General features: G+C 37.6%; 1 protein-coding gene across 15 annotated transcripts in view; it reads left to right on the plus strand.

Annotated features, from left to right (window-relative positions):
- The window catches only part of FOXP2 (forkhead box P2), a 554228-nt gene that overhangs the window by 524744 nt on the left and 6984 nt on the right, over positions 1-22500 (plus strand). For 12 of the 15 annotated variants that reach the window (XM_074942274.1, XM_074942271.1, XM_074942270.1 and 9 more), the window contains 2 exons: positions 198-361; positions 4120-4158. In XM_074942274.1, the coding sequence (XP_074798375.1) occupies positions 198-361; positions 4120-4158 (203 nt within the window). The remainder of the gene's footprint in view (positions 1-197; positions 362-4119; positions 4159-22500) is intronic. The other 3 variants (XM_074942282.1, XM_074942283.1, XM_074942286.1) reach the window with 1 other exon arrangement.

A 22500-nucleotide genomic window follows, 5' to 3' on the forward strand; every position in this document is an offset into this window, starting at 1 on the left:
CAAATAGTAAGCTGGTAATGTAGATACCATTGTAACCAACGTGTGAAAATAATTGTGAATGGTACAAAAACGTCTGATCATTATTTGCACTGTACAAAATGAGGTTCTGTATGCATGTGTGTACACATGTATATACATATGAAAACTGTTTTATAGATAAATGGGCTAAGAATTCTATATCTTATTTATTTTGCTAGGCTGCACTGGCAGAGAGTAGTTTACCTTTGCTTAGTAACCCAGGATTGATAAATAACGCATCCAGTGGCTTACTGCAGGCAGTCCATGAAGATCTCAATGGTTCACTGGATCACATTGACAGTAATGGAAATAGCAGTCCGGGCTGCTCTCCTCAGCCTCACATGTAAGTGAGTGGTTAGCAGAGTTTTTAGAAAAAAATTATGCATTTCTTTGAAACTCCATGTTACTCAAAAGCACAGGTAAGTAAAAGCTAAAACCATACACTTGAAAACTAAACATTAAAATGGATCCTGAGACCCATTTGTTTATAGGAAGCCTATTTGCTGCATAGGTACCATGCTTTAGGTCCCCTCTGTATAAATATTATTCAGTACCATTTTTTCCTCACTACCAAGCATATAATATTGGATTCTATGGAAAGATGTATCTGTATCGTGTGTGGTCATTTGTCGCAGCTCTGGCTGTAAGGTACAGCAAGCATTTTCCTGTTGGAATTAGTTGTAATTTTCACTACAAGTCTCTAAAACCATTTATGAACTGTAGTGGAGATATTGCCCATGTATATAAACCGTAAAATGCAAAGTTTAACTGTTACCTACAGTTTACATAGAAGCTAGTAAAGTGTAACTTTTTGCCTCTCTTATAAATCAGTGTAATTACATATTCAACTTTAATTACTGGTGCGTCTGTATTGGCAAGGTTTATATGTTATATTTTATGCAAGACTACGATTCCTATTAATATTTAGCAGCTAACTATATCATTAATTACTCTAAAATCTTTCCCCTACCATCTTTTTAATGGAGCTGAGAGAGTGGAAGTATTAAAAATTGATGTATTGTGGATTTCAGAAATGAGTATGAAGCTTTAGAAATGCCTGGCCTTAATCAGTGGTGTCAAATGTAGCAGTTTTTGTTTACTAAATAGTAAAACATGTACCTTGAAGGTATGGTTTCCCAGGTTATTTATATAATAATTAGGAATATGATATCTAAATAGACTTAGATTTAAGTTCACCATAGGATGATTTTTTTAAATGCATACTGGAATATGTACAATTATGTTTTCAATTCTTCCTGTATTTAAAATAGCTGACCTGATTTGCCTTTTTTCATTGTTTTCTCTTTCACATTTTCATACTTGTTTTAATCGCTAATATAGTGCTGTTTAGCTATATTAGTAGCTAATAAGCTACTAATATAGACTAATATAGACTAAGCTCTGTTTTTCTTCTACTATGTTATTTGACCTTTAATAGATTAAAGATTTGCTGGGGTGAGGTTGTTTGGTTTTATTTTGATAGATATAGATATCTACATACAATCATGTAGAAATGTTTATTTATTATGTATCTAATTACTTTGTTACACATTTACTGCATCAACTTGGAGAGGGGAAAAAAACACTGTGAATGTTAATGTGTTTTATCAGATTCCAAACCATTACTGTTTCAAAATGGAAAAATTTGTCTTTTAGAAGTGTCTTTAAATGTATTAAATAATACAAAAGAAGTAATAAAACTAGAAGAAGAAGAACATGAATTTATGCTCTTGAGAGTAACACTACTCTAAAACAAGTAAACTGAGCAATCAGACAAAAGTTTTTATATCCCATGCTTTATGCTATCAACCATGCAGTAGGTAGCTTGAGGGCTTTTACTTTTAGCAGTTCTCCTGAGTATGCTAATGCTCTCTTCCTGTATAAAATGCCAAGACAATAAAACTTTAAAGAGCAAACAGGAGTTAGATCATATGTGTTAAAAATAGCTATTTTACAGAAGAGAATGACACTTGCTATTAGATTTAGTTTGTAACCATTTGGCAGTTGTGTTTATGTATATTGTGTACAGTCTGCATGTATCTGTGCATGTCTATGCTTGTATGGATATGAGTGTGTTGTATAGACATGGTCATGGTGAAAATATTGCATACTGCAGCTACAATTTGATTATATAAAAGGCAAAAAAGAAACAAATATTCTGAATTATCATTATAAACACTAATTGCTCAAAATGCATTAATTTTTTCAAATAGAGATAAGAGGATCAAATCTTGAGCTCTGGAGTATTTGGTTGCATCAGGATTATCCACAGTGACTCTTTTGAAAGTCTGCTTCTCCTCATTGTTCAGGGCACGCAGGTGAATGAACAGATACAGGGATGGATTTAAGCAACAGGTCACAACTTTAGTAATTTAATACTGGGGAGGAGTGCTATATGCCCACCCCCACCCACATACAAGGCATTTAACTGGGTCTAGTATGGTCTTACAGGGCTCCCACCATATAACCAATAACCAATCCATATAACCAGTCCGCTCAGACTTCAGGTCTCCCTTTCTCCTATAGGAACAAGGGTCTACCAGCGAAATCCCGGGTGCCATGTATTTCTGGGAGCAGGTCTTTTAGTCTTTATCCACATGGAACTCTGTCTACTGGGGGCACCAGCAATTAGCATTGTCACACTTGCAACTCCATGTGTCTCCTTTCTTCTGGCATCACTGGACAAAGTTATTTGGCAGCAATTAATGGACCAAGGGACTCTCAAAAAGCCCAGGAAGAATTTAAATAGACAAGGGGGGAGGAGGGAACACAAGAGCCAGTCAGCCCAGCTGGTCCTTCCAGCCATCCAATGGGAGGTGGACCACCCTTGGAGAAGGGACCTTCTTCTGCCTTCCCAAGCACACGCGCTTGCCTCCCCCACCCCCACTTCCATCACACACCTTCCAGGCACTGTGTCTCATCCCTGCTGATCCAATTAACAATGCTTCCTGTTGATGCAGGGTGGGCAGGCATTAGTTAAGAGAATCAGGGGACAGAGAGTAGGGAAGACAAGACATCCAGGAGATGCAAGAAAGAATTAAGACATTGAAAGAAGAGAAGGAGAGGAAACTAAAGGAAATTTAAAAACTCACACTTCATACACAGCTTATTTGATACAGCTAGCTAGTGTTTTAATTGGAAAATGCTGGATACTAGAGGAAATAGAAATTGCTATCTTACTGCCAAGAGCATCCAATTATTTGCAACTATAAATATGTTTATGTGTTATATCCTGTAGTTGTATCAAATAAATATACTATAGTGGAGCTCTTTGTTTTTGTAAATTCATATTAATTGTTTTAATAGCCCAAATTAACCATGTTATAAACACAATAAAACAGTGCCAGGTGTGTGTTCATCAGCCAATATTTCTGTGTTTTGGGTATGCATATATTGGCAAACAAATGCATTCTTTGCAGTTTGTAATTACGTATGTGTATAGTATTAGGGAATGGAGAAATTATTCAGATCTTTTGATCTGAACTTGCTCCTTCAACTTTGATTTTGAGTCAATCCAAAACTAGAAGATCACGCTTTCCAATTTTGCCTTAGATAATAAGATGATAGAATTTCGGTATTTGCAGGATTCCTTGTGCTTCCTAAGCATAGAGAATATCTAAAACATGGCAAATTCTGAGATAAGATTATTTAGTTACCTACGGCAACTGAAATGTTTTGATGCATGACCACAATAGTTTCTTATTGTGGTTCAGTAAAAGATTATGTAAATCTCATGAAAGCAGCTGATCTGATCTGTGAGATTTCCACTAGTTGGGGCCTATATCTCCTGACAACAGTTTGCCAGATTTCAACAGTACTGAATCCAATCTCTAGAACAATTTAGCTTCAAACAATTTTGCTCTAGAACAATTTAGCTTCAAACCCAATCTCCAGTGGACTAAATGTGAACCGTGCCACCTTACCATAAATCTTTTATATACTATAAAATATTTTATTAATACTCAGTGTGGATATGTGTGTGCTGTTCTAGCATTCCAAACACCTCCAATATGTTCAATAATTACCTTTTTTATCTAAATCAATATGCCAAATGATTGTTTCTTCCTTTTCTTCCCAAATGTGAAATTACTCTGGTTGTAGGCCCATGATGAACAAGTTTCAGATTTGCAGGGCTGCAAGGTAACAGACTTTACATTTTTGACATTTTAATGTATTAAAAAGTTGTCACTGACTCAGGACTGGATTCTGCTTGTCTTGGGCCTTGAGCCAGCTTAATTTGGTGGTGGGGGTGGGGGGAGAGTAAATATTTCTGTGGCTGATTTATTTAAAAAAGAATGACACCTTTTTGGACTTGCTCAGCAGTTTGAATTTTAGATTCAGGCCTGGAGGATGTGGATTAGTGGGCAGAGAGCAGATGCGGTGGTCAAGGGTTTTTGATAGATATATGTATCATATCGCTCTATAGTTTATTACATAAATATAAAAGCATCCATACATTGTATGTCTTTGTTGGATGTACCGTTTATAATACTTACTGATATCCTGTGTTCAAGACTATCTGTCGTGATGGTATATGCATTGTATGTGTTTGTAGAAAAATATATTTTATATTATTCAAAGAGAAAAGCATAGAAGTGGGGGAAAATGGACGGAGGAAGTTACCAGCTTTTTTAACAGGAGCTCAACTAATAGGCAATTATGTATATAACAATTACATAGAAAGTAAGTACCCATAACATTTTTGAAAGTCTCTGTAAATGGACCAATATATTGATGTAAAGAGCACCAGCTTTGCTATTATTCTGAGTCTGTATTGATTTTTAAATACAAAAATTTCTGCCATAACTCTGCAGTGTTTTCTTACCATGGTTAAAGAAAATTCACATTTGTAAGCATATTGCCATTGCCACTGTGGGAGGACAGACAAACACAGCAAACCAGTCTACTTAGTTGGAAGAGGTATTAGCCACAACTTTATTAAACACAATTTAAAAAACAATTATTGGCATATGACACACCATCACTGTACTGCATAGCAGAAAAGACTGAGGATGCAACCCTAACACACTTGAAGTCACTTGCAAAATTCCCATTGAATTCCATGGGCGAGGATTTCACTGTGTGGCCCTGATCCCACATGGGTGGACAGCTGTTCCCACTCAGATCACCACTGGCTTCAATGGAATCCACTCATCAGGGCCTCAAAACTACAGCTGTGTGAAATGTTTCACACAAATAGTTTATTTACTTTTTCTGAAGTCTGTTCTTGACGCTCGCAAATATAAGTGCAAAGAGATTCAGACCATGTAGATAAATGTGCTAAGGTGCAATAAAAATCCCAAATAACTGGAATTAAAACTAGTTGGATTTCAGGGAATGTGTTATGTTTAAAACTTTTTTATAATATGTGAGTCAAGTAATAACAATGGATAGGACATGCAATAATCAGGCACTGTAGCTACTTTTCATGCCCCAGGTGGATTATGAAGCATGAAGAAGTCATGTGCCTACCCACCACAGCAGTGTTTTCATATTAGTAAAGCTGAGTGTATTTCTGAGTGTAATATGAAACATAGGCTGTGCAGATTTTTGTGCAAATATAATTTTATTGGTATTATTTTCCTCCAGCATCTAAGATTTGCCAGAAGGTAAAGTAACATGGATCATTTCTAATCAACTAACACACAAACTAGACAACAAAATAATGTAATACATACATGTTTAATTATTTTCATTATTTAATTGTTTGCATATTTAGTATTGTCAACCCCACACTTTCAAAAATCTTATGACAGGCCAAAATTAATGAGATTATTTTAAGACTCATCAGATTCTTTTTTTAAGTGTTCTTTTTATTTGTCTTTGGTTTTTGAGCCTTTAGGTTATACTTGAGTCTCAGTTCCAAGCTTTTCTTATTTTTAATGAATGTTGAGATTCTCATGAAAAAACCACGACTCAGGAGTTGGAACTTTTTAGACAAATGCCACTTATTGCAAGCGTTATGGTGAAATTGTGAGAGCTGACAGCACTGCATATTCCGTATTCCCTCCGATCTCAATATTAGTGTGGAAACATTTGTACCTTTGTTGCCTCATAGAAGTTGAGGTCTTATACATCATTGTCAGAGCCCTCAAGATCCTCAGTTTCCCCCTAACTTGTCACTACATCCTTTATAACATGGCCAACATCCTCCTATTTAAATTTGGATGGGCTTGAAAGTCCCTTCGGAGCCAGTGAACACAGCTCCTTAATCGATCAGAGGGATCTTTATTGAACAAACCTCATACTCTAACTTCCTCTACCTCCACAAGAGCTAGTGTTGCCTGTTTAGTAGTGCCTAGCAAGGAGCATGAGAATGCAGTTGGAAATCAAACTCAGGTCTCTGCCTGTTCCTGTGTCTTTCCATTGGGTTGGTTGCCGCATCTCTGTGACTTTATGTATCAGTACATTGGTATGGTTCACTGTGAGTTAATGCCAGAAATCTTTGTATATCTGTTGGCCATGTGTACTTATGTTGGCCAATGACATTGAATATCAAATATTGACAATGAATATCAAATGACATTCCATTTAACTGTGTAGATTTGAGAGAAGAAGGAAAATTTCAAGTTGTAAAGTTGTCCATAGCAGTTTTAGAAAAACAAATTAGTTACCAGGTTTCTATGAAAAATTGAAAGACTGAAAAAAAAAACGCAGTTCCTGAATAGGGGATAATGAGTGGTTATGCCATTCCCACAATTCCCTCTGCTGCCAGTTGAATAAGGCAGAAAGTTGACAAATGAGGATGGGGAAGTAAGTATCCTACCATTTGGGGTTTTGTGGGAGGGAGTTGTCATCACTTCCTCTCTCACCCCTTCCATTAAAGCACGATGAGAGTATAAATTCTAATGATGATAATAATTCCATTGAATTAGCAGTCTGAATTCACTTATGAAAATAGTCTACTTCTTAAGAGCAAATCCAGACTCTTGGAGCTAATGGGCCTAATATCAGTAGGATTTTCTAGAATTTGAATCACTCATTGATCTTAAAATAGCAAGTAGAAAACAAAAGTCAGGTGTTCTTGAAAAGTGTATTCATATAGGCAGTCCAGTACACTATCATTCCCATTTAACGTTAATCTAGTACCTGTTTCATTTTAGGATTTAAATTATTTGCACACACTTGCATACACCCAAACCTTTTTATATCTCTTTTCTGGGATGGCTATGTTTGGGTCCTGTGAGGAAAGAGGAAAAAAATTTGCTGTAATGGAAGAGAATAAGGATTGAAGCTGAGTTAAATTAGAAATATGAGCATACCCCCAATACAGCCAGCTTTCTGCCTCCTCCAATTCTGCCCTATGAAAGAGGAGGAGTTTCAGCTATGCACGGTTTCAGTCAACCTTTCCCCTTTGTATTCTGCCATCGATCCCCACCCTACTGCTTTTACTTTTCCCACTTTTGCCCAGAATGGATTTTTTCTTTTTGCAGTTCCATCTGCATAAACCTCAAAGTTTTAGTTTTTCAAACTTTTTTTAACCTTTAAATTTTATTCCCAGAGGCAAATGTGATTATTCTTCTCTAAGATCATTTCACTTTTGAGGTGCTTCAGTTTGAAAGCATTCCATTGTTAGGTCGTTCCCATATCTGATTATTCCAGTCCCCTACTGTTATGCTTTCACACCACTTACAGTAGGTTACCTATCATTCCAGTTTCAATCACTTTCATTCCCTTGTTTCTTTAACTTCATAATATTCCAATCCCCCGTCTTCCCATTTTTTATATCATTACATTGTCCCATCTGATGATCCATCTCCATTTACTTTGGAGGCTTGCTCTGTTTCAGGAGATCTCTCTGATGCAAGTCTCTCATTCACTGTATGAAACTTGATATAGAATATAAGGAAATAAACTATGGAAACACATCAATTAATAGAGATATGTCAAGCTTTATTAAATAGGTGAGAAACATGTAATTGAGCCAGTGAAGGTATAGGCAGTGCAGATCTCAGGATATCCTACTCATCAGAACTGTTTCACTTAATAACATAATATATTAATGCCTGTTGAAAATTTCATTTCACATTCTTATCCATTAGCCTAGTAAAAGATTGGAAAATAATGGGCAAATACACTTTACAACAATAGACTATTGTATTTTTTCCCTTTGTAGTTGATTTCAGTTTGAAATCGAAAGAGTACTGCCTGAAGAATTCGTAGAATCTTAAAGTTTGTGGTTGACCTTTTATCTCATCATATTCAAATACAGGATCTTCTGTGAGCATTTGAAATTGTAGTGGTTCTGTCTCCCACTGCCAAGCATTTGAAAGTGTCAGGCAAATCGAGTGAGTGCAGTGTCCCATCTTAGTGTGTTCATACCATTTAAGTCTACTACTTTTGCTGATGTTTTGGATCATGTTACAATATGCTATCTTTGGAGCAGTCACTGTGCCTTCGTAAAGTTTGTGCATTCTGTAACACATTGTGAACCCCACTGTAAATAATAAAGAGTAAATAATCAAATTTTGATCATTAAAATATGTCCCTGCTCTACTTTGATATTGTTAATCACATGTAATGTTTCCCTATAATTTTATATTCTCCTACTTACCATTTTTATATTGTTTTACTTTATATTTCATTTCATCCTCTTACATGCTACTACTCTGCTCATCAATTTTCTGATCTTTCTAGACTCATGGTCTTGTACTTTGCAATCATTCCAGCCCTTTGACTTTTCTTATTTAGTTGTTTAAATGTTCTGTGTCTTACCCAGGGTCAGCAGTTGCTATTTCTTTTTTTCTTTACTCCAACCCCAGTTGTTGCACATACACAATTCATTCTGCTTTCTCTTGACTAAAAGATCGCTCCAGAAATATAGTCACTTCAGCTGCCTTAAACAGAAGAGTGTCAGATCCTCATAGCATGGTGTTGTGGAAATGTGTAGGAAACTATGGGGGTTTTTGCAGAGTCTTTAGGTCTTTTCAGCAAAGTAGATGCTTTGCTGAAAACTTTTTGCCACTTCTGCTGTGAATTCTCAGCATTTTGGCAAGGTTTTCATGTTTTTCACTAAATGGTTCTATATAGGAATGTGCTGTCTTTTAAGTTTACTATGTATATTATATGCTTAAAATATATGTGTCTAAATATGCACATGCAGACTCCTCTGCGGTGCAGTTTTATAATTTTTCATAAATTTAGAACATGGGAGTTGCCTATATTTTACAAGAGCACTAAAACTCAAGCTGTAATTTTGCTAGTAAGGATGCTTTACTCACAATATCAAGACTGCAGAAACAATTTGGGTTCCATCAACCTTTGATGTGGGGCTTTATTGTTGGAGTAACTTTAATGTTATAGGCCCAGATTCTTAAAAGTGGCTACTCTTTTTCTAGGTGCAATACAGTGAGTGCAAATATGTGCCTCTGCATTTTTATGCCATCACTGAATTGTAGATCCAACTATTTATGTTACACAGCTCACTAAATGTTTTTGCACATGTAAGCCATCTCACTGGTAGGCTGCTGGCCATCTAATTGCTAATATTTATACTAACACTTAATACGGGTGTACATTTTCACCCCCCAAAACAGACTGAGGTCCAGCTGAAAATCTAGGCCGTCATACGTTAGAAGGATAAATATATTGTTTCATTTTTAGTACATGTCAAACTTCACAAATTATAAAAAGCTGAAAACTTTCATGCATAATTTTAATTTTTAATAAGTTTATGGAACAACCTAGTCTCAATGTGCAATCCCATACATGCAGAGCATATTAAAGTAATCCAATCTCAAATTGACGAAAGCATGGATAACTGTCATCAGGTCTGTATCCAAAAGGAGAATTCACAACCTTGCTTCAAGGTGAAGATGGAAAAAAGTGCTCTTGGCTTCCAGGGGCATGCCATGGTTTAAAGCATCATGTTGATTACAAATATGTAATGCAGATGCCTGGTGTGCTCCCTCAGTTTGGGCTGCAAAGACAGTATACTTCAGCTTTTTTGATTGCTTCCACCAATCAGCATTATTAAACTCTTTGTTGTTTTGCACCAAAGACAGTAGCCTTTGTCCAGCTCCACACATAGGCACTGGGTCACTCATTCCACTACGCCAGACCAGTACACATGTGATGGAGACTTAGAGCCCATGTTTTATGTGTAGTATCACATGTCCTCTCACGTACCTGTCCAGCAGCCTCAAATACACTTTGAACAGAAGGGGTAACAGAATAGATCCCATCAATTCCATATATGAGAGAACACTCAAGGCAGAAGAGCAATTGCCCAAAATTACCCTTTGGGATATTTTGAAAACAAAAGTCTTTCTCTCGGGAAATAGGAACATTCCCGAACTCAGTTCTTCTCAAATTCTTCTCTCTCCATATTTTTCATTATATTCCATTATATCTTCACACTCTATAACTTTGGCATCTTCAGACACCTCTGCTGAAATCCTTGCTCATGCTTTTTTTTTGTCCTATTTACTATAGCAACTGTGTTATCTATGTCCTTCTCAAATGCCTGTTCTCTGTGATGTGTTTAGCATGTGCAGAATTTTTCCCAAATCTTGACCACATCACCTCATCCACGAGTAACTTGACTGTCCCTTCATTTTAGGATCCAGTATCAATTTATTGAACAAAACCGACCCCAGGACTGACCCTTGGGGCACTCCACTTGATACCGGCTGCCAACTAGACGTGGAGCCATTGATCACTACCCGTTGAGCCCGACAATCTAGCCAGCTTTCTATCTACCTTATAGTCCATTCATCCAGCCCATACTGCTTTAACTTTCTGCCAAGAATACTGTGGGAGACCGTGTCAAAAGCTTTGCTAAAGTCAAGGAATAACACGTCCACTATTTTCTTCTCATCCACAGAGCCAGTTATCGCATCATAGAAGGCAATTAGATTAGTCAGGCATGACTTGCCCTTGATGAATCCATGCTGACTGTTCCTGATCACTTTCCTCTCCTCTAAGTGCTTCAGAATTGATTCCTTGAGGACCTGCTCCATGATTCCTTGATGCATCCACACAATCTTGCTACCACTGATATCAGAGGCTTCTCCTCTGCAGATCTCTTGTCTAAAACAGCCTATTACTCTTTGCCTCATAGAATAACCTAACCATACATTAAGTGGTGGTAGCCATTGTCTGGCTTGTAGGAGAAGGTATGTGGCCCCTTTAAGGGTTAGATAGCCAGAGGGTTACTTGTTGCAGCAGCTTCAGACCAGGTCATAATGTGTATGCTCACCCATCCCTTTCAGGTGACAGGAAGAGAGAGGAGACTACCAGGTTTTGCCATGATCAGCTGTGAGCATTATGCTTGTAATTCTTTTCTGGAACTGGGAAGAATTTTTTTCCCTCACCGCCAGATTGGCCAAGATGAGGCCAGGAGTGGTGGGGCGAGGGTCACTTTCCCCACCACGGGTTAGGGACTTAGTTAAAGTGAACATGAAAGAGGAGTTAAGCTATGTATATAAGAGTGGGACAGATGTCTAGTACAGGTACTCTATAGGGAAGGGATAGGGTGATCAGATAAAAATGGACTGGTAAAGGAGGTATTATTTAAAGGAATGGAAAAGGGGAGGTCAGGGCTCCTATGACTTGTATGACAGGGAGCCAGCCCCTCCCCCCACTTTATCGACCCCATGAACCCTCATTTGAGGGGTGGAGGTGGCAAGGTCCCACCAGCAGTTTGGCTTGGGACCAGAATGGATAAAGGGGGAAGGCCTCCCCCAGGAATATGTCAATGATTATGGAATTACCTGAACTGTGCACTTTTATCTGCTGAGTACTCCCTGACATTTAGAAATAAAGTTAAACCACATTCAGTGTCTCCTGTTCATCTTCTGGCATAGCTCAACAATTCCTCTTCTCAAATGTAGCTGAAAACCTCTCTTTTCATTTTTGATTTACTTCTTACTTTCCTCCCCTTCTGCTCATTTTTTTTAAAAATTAACCTTATCATTATTTATTATTGTTATTTATTATTGTAGTACCTATGAGCCCCAGTCATGGGCCAGGAGCCCAACTGAATCAGGTACAAACACAGAACGAAAAGACACTCCCTGCCTCAGAGAACATGAAAACTAAATTATTATTTTATTATTTAACTCTGAAAAACATCCTGGGGCACAAGGTGCAGCTTGTGTGAAAGACAGTGTATATAAAAGTTGTATTTTATTTGTGCCACTACTTGAAAACAAAAGCAACAAACATATTTAGAATGGTAATTAGGTTGTTTATTGAGGTTCCTGACACACTTACCTGTGCTTGTTGGACTGGCGCTTTCTTTTACTTTGTTTGCAGTAAAATGGGTTACTGATAACAAAGAAATATATTGAAACAAGAACCTATGATAATATATAGGTAATGTCCTGTTATTACATTTGTACATTTATTAATACAGCCCAAGTCTTCAAAGGGGTGGACACAGTTTTGTGCTAGAGCATTTAAATTGCAATAAATACAACTTAGAATGTACATTTTGTTTTTTCAAATTCAGGCAGATATTTTCAAACCATAATGCTATAAAGTACAGTATATTGTACAGTAATGTTTCATTCAAGATATAATCCAGGTACTGACCCCTTTATTAAACTTGAACTGCTCTAAGATCAATGACTTAAATCCAAAGGCCTCTTCTCCTCTTTGCTCTCTCTCTACTCTTTTCATTACAGTTGAACCTTGCTTTTTGTAAACAACTTCTTTCCTGTGCTTTGGAGATTTTGCTTTTTTTCCTTCAGTCTCTCTCAATTCAGAGTTCTCCCTTCACACACTCTTTGTTGGGCTCCTCAGGGCTGTGTCCTAGATCCCATTGCTTTAAACTTAAGCTACTATCCCTACTTCAAGACTCTGCACAACTGCTTCCACACCTATCTCTGATTTATTCCCTGCTACTCCCCGCCTACTCCTTTTGTTCTGCCCAAACATTGTGTCCAACCACTCTCTGAATTTGTTTCTCCACTCTATCTTCATCCCTTCTTCCTTGTGGCCCTGTATCCTTAAGCAGGTTTTGCGTGCCAAGTGACAACCTTCCTTGTTCAGATCACTTCTCAAAACTTGCTTCTTCTGCTAGGCCTGAAATCCTTCATATCTACAGCTACATAAACATGTTTTAAAAGTCTCTAACATGAAATCCAATTTTCCAACAGCTTCTAGTCCCTGCTCACAATAAGTAACTGTGCTACCATTTATGCTATTTTCCTCCTCCTCCTCCTCCTCCTCTTGTTATTGTTATTAATAATATTATTAAACATTTCTATAGTGCTAGCACCTGAAGGCCACAACCTGGTTGGGCCCATTTTACTAGGCACTGTACAGACACAATAAATGACCTCTTGTGTCTCACCGTCCTAGCCACACCCTGTTTGTTTTGGTTTTGGTCCAATTTAAGATGATAAACTCCCTGAGACAGCAGCCTTGTTTTGTGTTTTTGACTGTATAGCATCATGCCCAATTAGAGTTATAGGGTTTATTATTATAGAAGTCATAAGAAAATGTATTAACGGCATCCTAATCACAGGTACTTCCATATTGTTTTCTGAAAACTGGAATATGGTTGTGGACCCCAAGTATGTGGATGTAAAAAGATCTCAAAAGATTGCCTGCTGTTCAGCTCTGTCTTTGTATATGTTTGCACCGTGGCTGTGGGAGCTGCTGCACTACAAATAATACATAATAATAATGATAATTAATAAAAAACAAACAAACCTAAGAGCTAGGAGTAATTTCTAGCTTTGTTTGTGAGTGACAGTATTGAAACATAATGTTGAGACAGCAGAACATATATTATAGCTAAACAATAGGCAAGAAGAACAGAGGCAGAGATCTGTGTTTGATACAAATACAGGGCGGATGGCAGATGCAAAGCATGTAGGACACAGTGTCCAACATAACTTATTTTGAAATTTTCCATTACAACAGATAATGGGATTTGCTGGAACTCAGGAGCTAGAGGGACAAATTCTGGATTCCGTTGCAGCCTATTATATTGCCTCATGGCGTGAAGGAGCAATATTGTTGGTGGAGTCCCCCTGGGCATTAGGGGGTTCCCTGATGAGTATCTCAGGGGATGGCGGGGGCAAAGCCAGAGTATGCTGGGCTCTGGCTACTCTTGGCTGCCAGAACAATTCCTAAGGGACGATTGCAACAAAGTGTATGTTAGAGCCTCCCTGAGGCTAGTTTAGCTTAATTGAATTGTGGGCAGGCTACATGATGGCCTCAAAATACAGGGCTGCACACAGGTGCTGGGAGTTACAGAACATCTGGCCTACAGTGTCTACTCTACAACCCCAAATAGCATGTAGCTATTTAGTCAATGCCCTTTTAAGATAGTTAAAATAAGAGATGAGCGTTACAAATTTTTACTCTAGTGTAGTGACAGATCACATTCTTAGAATTAAAAAGCGTACATGAATTCTAATAAGTTATTTGCCTCAGTAATATATTGTGGCAATGAGCTCCACAGGTTATGAATGAATTTTTGAAGTTCTCTTTTACATTGGGTGTGCACCTTTGCATTATGAGAAGGAATTAATAGTGAGGTGATTGTAGTGAGAGAGGGATCATGCAAGATGCTGTATTAAATTGGATGTTTTTGTATTGTGAGAAAGGATAAATAAGTTTGTTCATTTGACTTTTTCTGCACATTGCTTTATTTTGCATTATTCTGTCATGCCGCCTCTTATTCGTCTCCTCTCTCAGGCCCTGCTCTTGCTGCCATTGAGTTCAGTGGCAGCAAGATTAACCCCAAACAAAGCAGCACTGATGTATTTAATATTTCCCCATATGGATGTATTTACTGTGTCTTTAATCATTTTTGTTATCTCTTTCTAGTTTCTGCTGTATAACTTTTAAAATGGGTTAACCACAGCTGAAGAGAGTGGTCAAGATGATGGCATACCATCAATTTATGTACAAGCAATGTAATATTTTCAGTGATATATCCCTCTCTTAACTCTAACATGTTGTGTTTTTTATTTTTAATCTCTATTGCATCTCAAGCAGAGATTTTCACTGAGGTGTCCACAATAGTACCTACATCTCTTTTCTGGAGTGGTTGCATTAAATAGTAAACCCATCAACATATATAAACAATATATAATTTTTCTTGCATTTATTTACATTAAATTTCATCTGCCATTATGTTGTGAAATACCTAGCTTTATTAGGTTTTTCTAAAGTTCTTCACAATCCTTTATTGATTAGACTAATCTAAATAAACATCAGTTATCTTCTAGTGTTGTTACCTCTCTATTTACTCCTTTACCCCATTAATAAGTATATTCTAAGCACCAGTTACATACAGATCCTTAGGGTATCCTCACTGTTTAACCTCGTTCCTTGCTGAGAAATGACCATTTTATTCCTGGTCCTTGTTTTCTATCACTTAACTGGTTTCATCAGGGACACAACTTTATTTCTTACCCTAGAACACCTTAGTTTACTTAAAGTCCCTTCTCAGCAGTTATTATCAAAGGCTCATTGAAGGTCTAAATAAATATTTACCAGTTCTCCTTTACCCACCTTTTTGTTTGCTCACTTAAATAATTCTAATTGGAGAAAAAAAAAGTATTCTTTAAAGAAACAATTCTAGTCTGTCCCTATCATATCCTGCTCATCTAGATGTTGTATTGCTGTTGTATAGTTATTGTATAGTGTAGTATAGTTATTATTTCAAATATTTTACTTGGTAGGAATGTAAAACTTACTTGCCTGTAGTTTCCAAAATTACCCATAGTGCATGGTAAAGGAATATAAAACATTTAAAAAATGAAAAAAAATCTGGATTAGCTATCTCCCCCAACCTCCTCGCATTCTCTCATGAAGTCTATTGTAATTAAGTTAGTCTATCTAGTTTCTATCTAGAAGAGTTTTTTGGCTGTGTAGCTCCAGCAACATTAGCAGTTGGCACATATGCTATAATATTGTAGGCATATTATGGCATCATGTCCTCAACCATTTTTATTTGAACTGCATTTGAAATATTTTAATTAGACTACACAAAGCACTGCAGCCAAGGCTACAGAGGGTATGTCAGGCCTTCTGGACCTACCAGGTTCCAGCTTGGGTACCAGGCCCAGCAGCTTCCTTTGCCTTCCTCCACATGGGGGAAAACAGCATTTGGCAGAAGCGTGTAGTGGCTAGATTCTGGAAATCTCTAGACTCTTTCCCCAAAAGCAGCCAGCTAAAACCACAAGGGCATCACAGGGCTCAAATCCAAACTGGGTGTGGTTGTCCTTAAATGTAATCAGCTGTTTTGGATGGCATGACTCTCCACATGGATCATTATTAGTCTCTTTTCTGGTGAGAGACAAGAAGGTGGGTGAGGTCATGTCTTTTATTGGACCAACTTTTGTTGGTGAGAGACCAACTTTCAAGTTACGCAGAGCTCTTCCTCAGGTCTTTTCTGGTGAACAGACAGGAGAGAATTTGAGAGAGGGGCTAGCTCTTGTTAATTTAGCTTGTGCTTAGATTTCCTACATGACAGATACTCCTGTCCTGCCTCCAAGAAGCTGCAAAGATGAGTGGAAATTCCTTGAAATGACTCAGGTTTTTCTCTCAGCCCTTATCTGCAGAATCCCACGAAGTTCATACTATTCTTACTCATTTTATTTGACTTGTAGTATGAAGCCACTGGGAGAATTGGTGAGCCAGCAGTACACAAATGATGCCCAATTCTACATCTCATTTATATCAAATGATAAACAGTACCATCTCCCAGTTCTCTGAATGCCTTGTTGAAGTCAGCCTTTGGATGAAGAGCAACTGGCTAAATCTGAACCCAAGCAAGACTGAGGTGATGCTGGTAAGAAGAATTTTCCCCTGATAGAACATCCCCCACCATCCAGGTCATCTGCATTCAGATTAAATCTAAACTTTTGGAGTAGTCAGTGCTATCGGATGCCTAACTATCCAAGGTGATAAAAAATGGTGACCTCGAAACTTGATTATTGCAACTTATATCTAGGAATAGTAACACACGTGCACGCACACACACATACACACAAATCTTTAGCTTTCATGAAATGATGCAGGACATCTGCTTGGCTACACAAGTCCCTGTGGACACATCATCCCAGTGCTCCATTTTCTGCATTGCTGCTGACCATTGAATACAGGGCCAAACTCAAGGTCTTCGTTCTCATATTCTGTGGTCTCCATGCAATTGGCCCACTGGGAGACTGCTTGCCACTCCGTCACGTCCCACAACACTTTCTACGATATTGTTCCACCAGACCAATGAAGTTTTTGGGTGCAGGCGGGAGAACTTTCACAGCAACCAGACCTAAACTATGGAGCTTATTCCACTGAGAATTATAGAAAGGCTACAGCACTCACTACTTACAGAATTAAATGCAAAGCAAATGATTTCTTCTGCAAGTTGGGAAGGAAGAAGACGGAAATGGTTGTTGTTAATTCAATTTTTTGATACTTAGGAAGTGCTCGGTTACTACAATGGTTGGGATGTATTAATACATAGAGTGTTAGAAAAGGGCTCTGACTTATTCTTTTTTTCAAAGCAAATAATATTTTCTGTTCAGAGCCTGGAGTGAGCACTTCAGTTTCCATTAAGATGATCTGCATCTAGTTTACTGTAACTACTTGTTCTTTATTGGCCTGCTTCTCCGTGTGCTGTTGTGCTGAATGGAGTATCCCCTTACATTAAAACTGATTTGACTTGAAACCTCTGTAGAAAACTTGCTATCCATAATTCAGAATATTGGATCAAGTATCTTTTCTCTTCGTTAACCACATCTCAACTACATTTAATTAAGAATTCATGTACAAGGTTATAGAATCTGGTTGTTTTCTTGTCAGCAACAGCACACATGTACTAGTGTTTAAAAGTTGAATGGACCATATGTTCCGATGCCACCGCTTTTCATTATTGTATCATATATTTGAACAGGTGTTACCAAGGCAGGATCAGTCTAATCCTGGACAAACGTCAAGAGACTGGTTCAGTTCACACACAAATTATAAATTTGTTTGGTCTCTGAACGTTAAGAAGCTACTTCATGTGATCCCTTCCCTTCCTAATTGTCACCTAAACCCTTCCTCCCCACCCCACCCCCACACACACCAGCCCCTCAGCTGCCAGTTCTTCCCTCTTCCGTACACGCTCAACAATCTTCAAGCATCCTTTGCAGATGTTGGCTACCAGTACTGGTCTGCTGGGCCCTAGTTATTACTGCAATTAAATATAATGAATCATGGTAATTCTTCAATGTACTGTTCCCCAGGATGTGATAAATATTAGAGAATCTGAGGGTTGAAAGTTGTAGCACCGCATGATCCACAAGAGGAGGTGCACTGATCCAGAAGAGGGGGTGCACTTTCCAGTATATCTGGGAGGCACATAGAGAAGAGAGCTTAAGGTCTCTGTAGTGGTTCTGTACAGGGAAATGGGAGACCGAGGGTAGTCACAGAGATGGAGGAAGCTCTGTATTCTGGGAATTATGAGAGAAAGATAGCAGTGTGCTGAGGTAAGCAGGTTACTAGTTCAAGCCATTCGAATGACTCTTCTCAACAAAAATGAATCTTCTAAAAAGCTTGGGTTCTGAGAAAAGATTGAGATTCAAGTCATTTTTGCTGTTCTAACAGTGGATTCATCCATTTCTAGGCAGATGACCTGTGGGAATAGCTGATATTTATCTGTTCACTTATTTATATCTTTAAAACAATAATAATAATCTCACTTGAAATAAGTTCTTGGTGAAATAACATGTAGCCAGGTGTAAGAAATCAATAAACTATGAAATATTATTAGGCCTGGTTTCAGTAACACGGTTATTAATGGTATGATCGGAGTCTTTGACGTGCTGTGGGATCAAAGCCTTCTTCAGAGTTCATATTTCAAAAATCTGGTAACAATTTGTGTGAATACGCTTTCCATTGTGAATTCTTTCACAGCATGTTCCCCTACCACACTGGCTGTATATGCTGTGAACAAAATAATATGTTTTCATACCAGATTCAGAATACAAAATACCATTATACTTTTTAATTTCTGCTTGCTTCATGCAATAAGTATTTATTTTGGATCTGTAATGTTTGCAATGAAAACCCTCAGGATAAATAACTATAGGGCAATCAGTAGCTGATGTTCTAATCTGACTAAATTGGTAACTTTTGTTTTAGATTTTAATGGTGAGAAAAAATTGTGAATTCAGTTTGTAGGAAAGGTGCTAGATTAATAGCACTGTGGATTGATATTGTCTGTTCATTCTCAAAAATGATAAAACACAGGTATGCAAATGTATGTTTTGCTGCACCTCCCGATCAGCATGCTTCAGCCTAGACCCTAGAGGACAACTTCTAGGATTGAGAGGGGAGTTAGTCTCCATGACTTATGCATTTCTTGTTCTTTTCTGCCAGCAAGGGTGTCAATTATGGTAGTGGTTGCTATGATCTGTGCTTTTAACTAGTGAGAAATAAGCAAAGACCACCAAAACATTTCATACAAGCCACAGAACCACGATCTGGTTATAATAGTTTTCATTCACTATTGTTCTGGGCCATTGTATAATTAGCAATTTAAAATGAATGTTTCTGTCTCCCATTCCCAATCCCATGAGCCATCCATTACCTCATAATATAGTACATCAGATATTCTTGAAATTGTCCAAGCAACAAAAGAACACATTTAATAGTATCCAAAAGGTAGAAGAAGAGGAAGAATTATAATACATTATGAAGTACATGTGCATTTTTAAAGATCACTTCTGCTTTGTACATTTCTTTTTAGCTGTGGAGTGTCTGCATTCCCAACAATGGAGTGCCATAAAGGGGAGCAGGACAACACCCAGAGGCAGCTGCAAGCTTAGGATGGCATTAGATCAGTATTAATAGGTTTTGTTGATTTTTCTAGTATAAACCTCTATTTGTAGGTGTTTATCACTCTGTTCCACTCTGAAACTTGACATGCAAAATACAAAATTAAAAGATTACTATTCGATTCCTGTAACTTAAAATAAAATAACAAGTCAAAATGATACTTCTTAAAAAGGCACTTAAATCTCTGTGCACACGATGAACCATAATGCTCAAAGGGAAAATAAAACACTCTTATTCAGTCTAGAAACCTGAGATGTAAGTGTCCCATGTGGCAGAAAGGCCACTTCAAAAGTGGTTGTAGTGGCACATGCCACCTGTAATTCTTGCTCCACCAGGCAACATACTGGTAGATGTTAAATAAGATGCAACTGGCTTGGTTGGGCATCATCAGGACTCCCAAGAGTGAATCTCCCAGCAGCATCCTTCTCCTATAGAGTCTGTCTTTAGTCTAAAGCTACGCCCTGCCCACCTCGCAGAAGCTCTATGGATGGCTTCAGTGCAGACATGACTAATTCCATTCTTGCACAGTGATGAATTCCCCCAGACAAGTTTCCCTCCTTGATACAGCAGATGAAAGTTGTGCACACACTTTGCCTTTTTGCCTGCATGTGTACAACAAGTCCATACAGTATATTAATACTTTGGTGGTGTTGTAGTGGGTCAATAATGGGTTTTCAAGACAGACGGTAAAAGCCCTAAATATGCTCTGGTCTATTCATAGCCCATATCATACCTTTTCAAATGTTTTTTCTTCAACATTTTAAAAAATGTAGCAAATAAGACCCCAATGCAGTCCCAAATGAAATCAATGGGACTATTTATGTACTAAAAGTTAGACATGTGCTTAAGTACCTTGATGAATTGGGTCCTAAGAGCTGTGTTTACATAGCATTAAAGATGTGATTTAATCCAGAAATCTAAATAAATTAAGAGCTGTGTGATACTAGCTACTGGGTGCCCCCAATGCCTCTTAAGACCGTGGGAGATGAGTGTGTTCACCACCTCATAGACATGATGAGTGCATTGAAGAATCAAGCCCTAAGAGTCCAGGATAGAACTCAGTTCTTAATTCATCATGTTGGACTTAGGTTTTGCAGGGGTCATAGTATGTACTGCTATTATAGTGGTTCTCTATTATTTTATAACAATCATAATTAAAAGGTCCCTATTATGTACTGCCATTAATTCCCATTGTAAGTATCAGAAAGTCCTGTGTGATAGCTGTTGGTAAATATTGGCTTTATATGTTGTACTTATGCTGTACTACCTACCCCTCCTGTGAGAAACTTTAATGACAGTCTCAGTTGACACAGTTTCCATTTATAAATTATGAATCTTCATAATATTTGGATCAAACTCAACTTTTGTGCCTACAATGCCAACAATAATTTGGTTAATCAAATGTATTTTCTTGTTTAACTTTTGGGGTTTATTTAAATGTATGTACTTCTATTAGTATTTCATTTTTATAGTACGCCATTAATAGTAATAGAATCTAAAGCTACTCTTCTTTAATTCAAAGGCAAATAGTAAGCATACCATGGTGGCAATATCCAGAATGGACAGCATCAGAATGGTGATTCTTGTAAAATACTGGGTACAATAATTTTGTTTTACCAAGTATTTACAAACAATGTGTCCCTTTTTCATTCAAGTATTTAATGTTTTACTCAGGCATATTCTGTATCTATCTATCTATCTATCTATCTGCAAAAACTATTCCTTATAGGATCTTTTTTTCTTTGCTTTGCAAATAGTTGTGCATAATTATGAATTTGCCTCTATGTAGTTCATAAAAACTATTAATAACACAAAAATTAAAAACTTAGAACCACATCATGACATCAGTTTTTAAACACAACTCCCCCTGGAGAATGTAATTTTCTTCTGACAGTACACTATTTATTTAATATTTTATATTAGTTATGTATTAGAAACTTGTCATTCTTATTAGATCATATATTACTAGTCCAGAAAGCCTGCCGAACAATCAATGGGGTCACTGGACAATCAAGATGCTAAAGTAGCACTGAAGGAAGACAAGGCCATTGTGGAGAAGCTAAATGAATTCTTTGCATTGGTCTTCACTGCAGAGGCTGTGAGGGATATTCCCACACCTGAGCCATTATTTTTGGGTGACAGATCTGAGGAACTGTCCCAGACTGAGGTGTCAGTGGAGGAAGTTTTGCAATAAGTTAAACTGTAATAAGTCACGAGGACCAGATGATATTAGGGTGACCAGACAGCAAATGTGAAAAATCGGGACAGGGGGTGGGGGGTAATAGGAGCCTATATAAGAAAAAGACTCAAAAATCAGGACTGTCCCTATAAAATCGGGACATCTGGTCACCCTAGATGATATTCACCCAAGAGTTCAGAAGGAACTCAAATATGAAATTGTAGAACTACTAACTGCAGTATGTAACCTATCACTTAAATCAGCTTCTGTACCAGAGGATTGGAGGATAGCTAATGTGACGCCAATTATTAAAAATGGCTCCAGAGACTATCTTGGCAATTACAGACCAGTAAACCTAACTTCAGTACCATGCAAATTGGTTGAAATTATAGTAAAGACCAAAATTATCAGACACAAAGATGAACACAATTTGTTGGGGGAAGAGTCAACACAGTTTTGTGAAGGGAAATCATGCCTCACCAATCTATTCATATTCTTTGAGGAGGTCAACA

This window comes from Natator depressus, chromosome 1 (assembly GCF_965152275.1).
Source record: "Natator depressus isolate rNatDep1 chromosome 1, rNatDep2.hap1, whole genome shotgun sequence".
In the NCBI taxonomy this organism is placed as follows: domain Eukaryota; kingdom Metazoa; phylum Chordata; order Testudines; family Cheloniidae; genus Natator; species Natator depressus.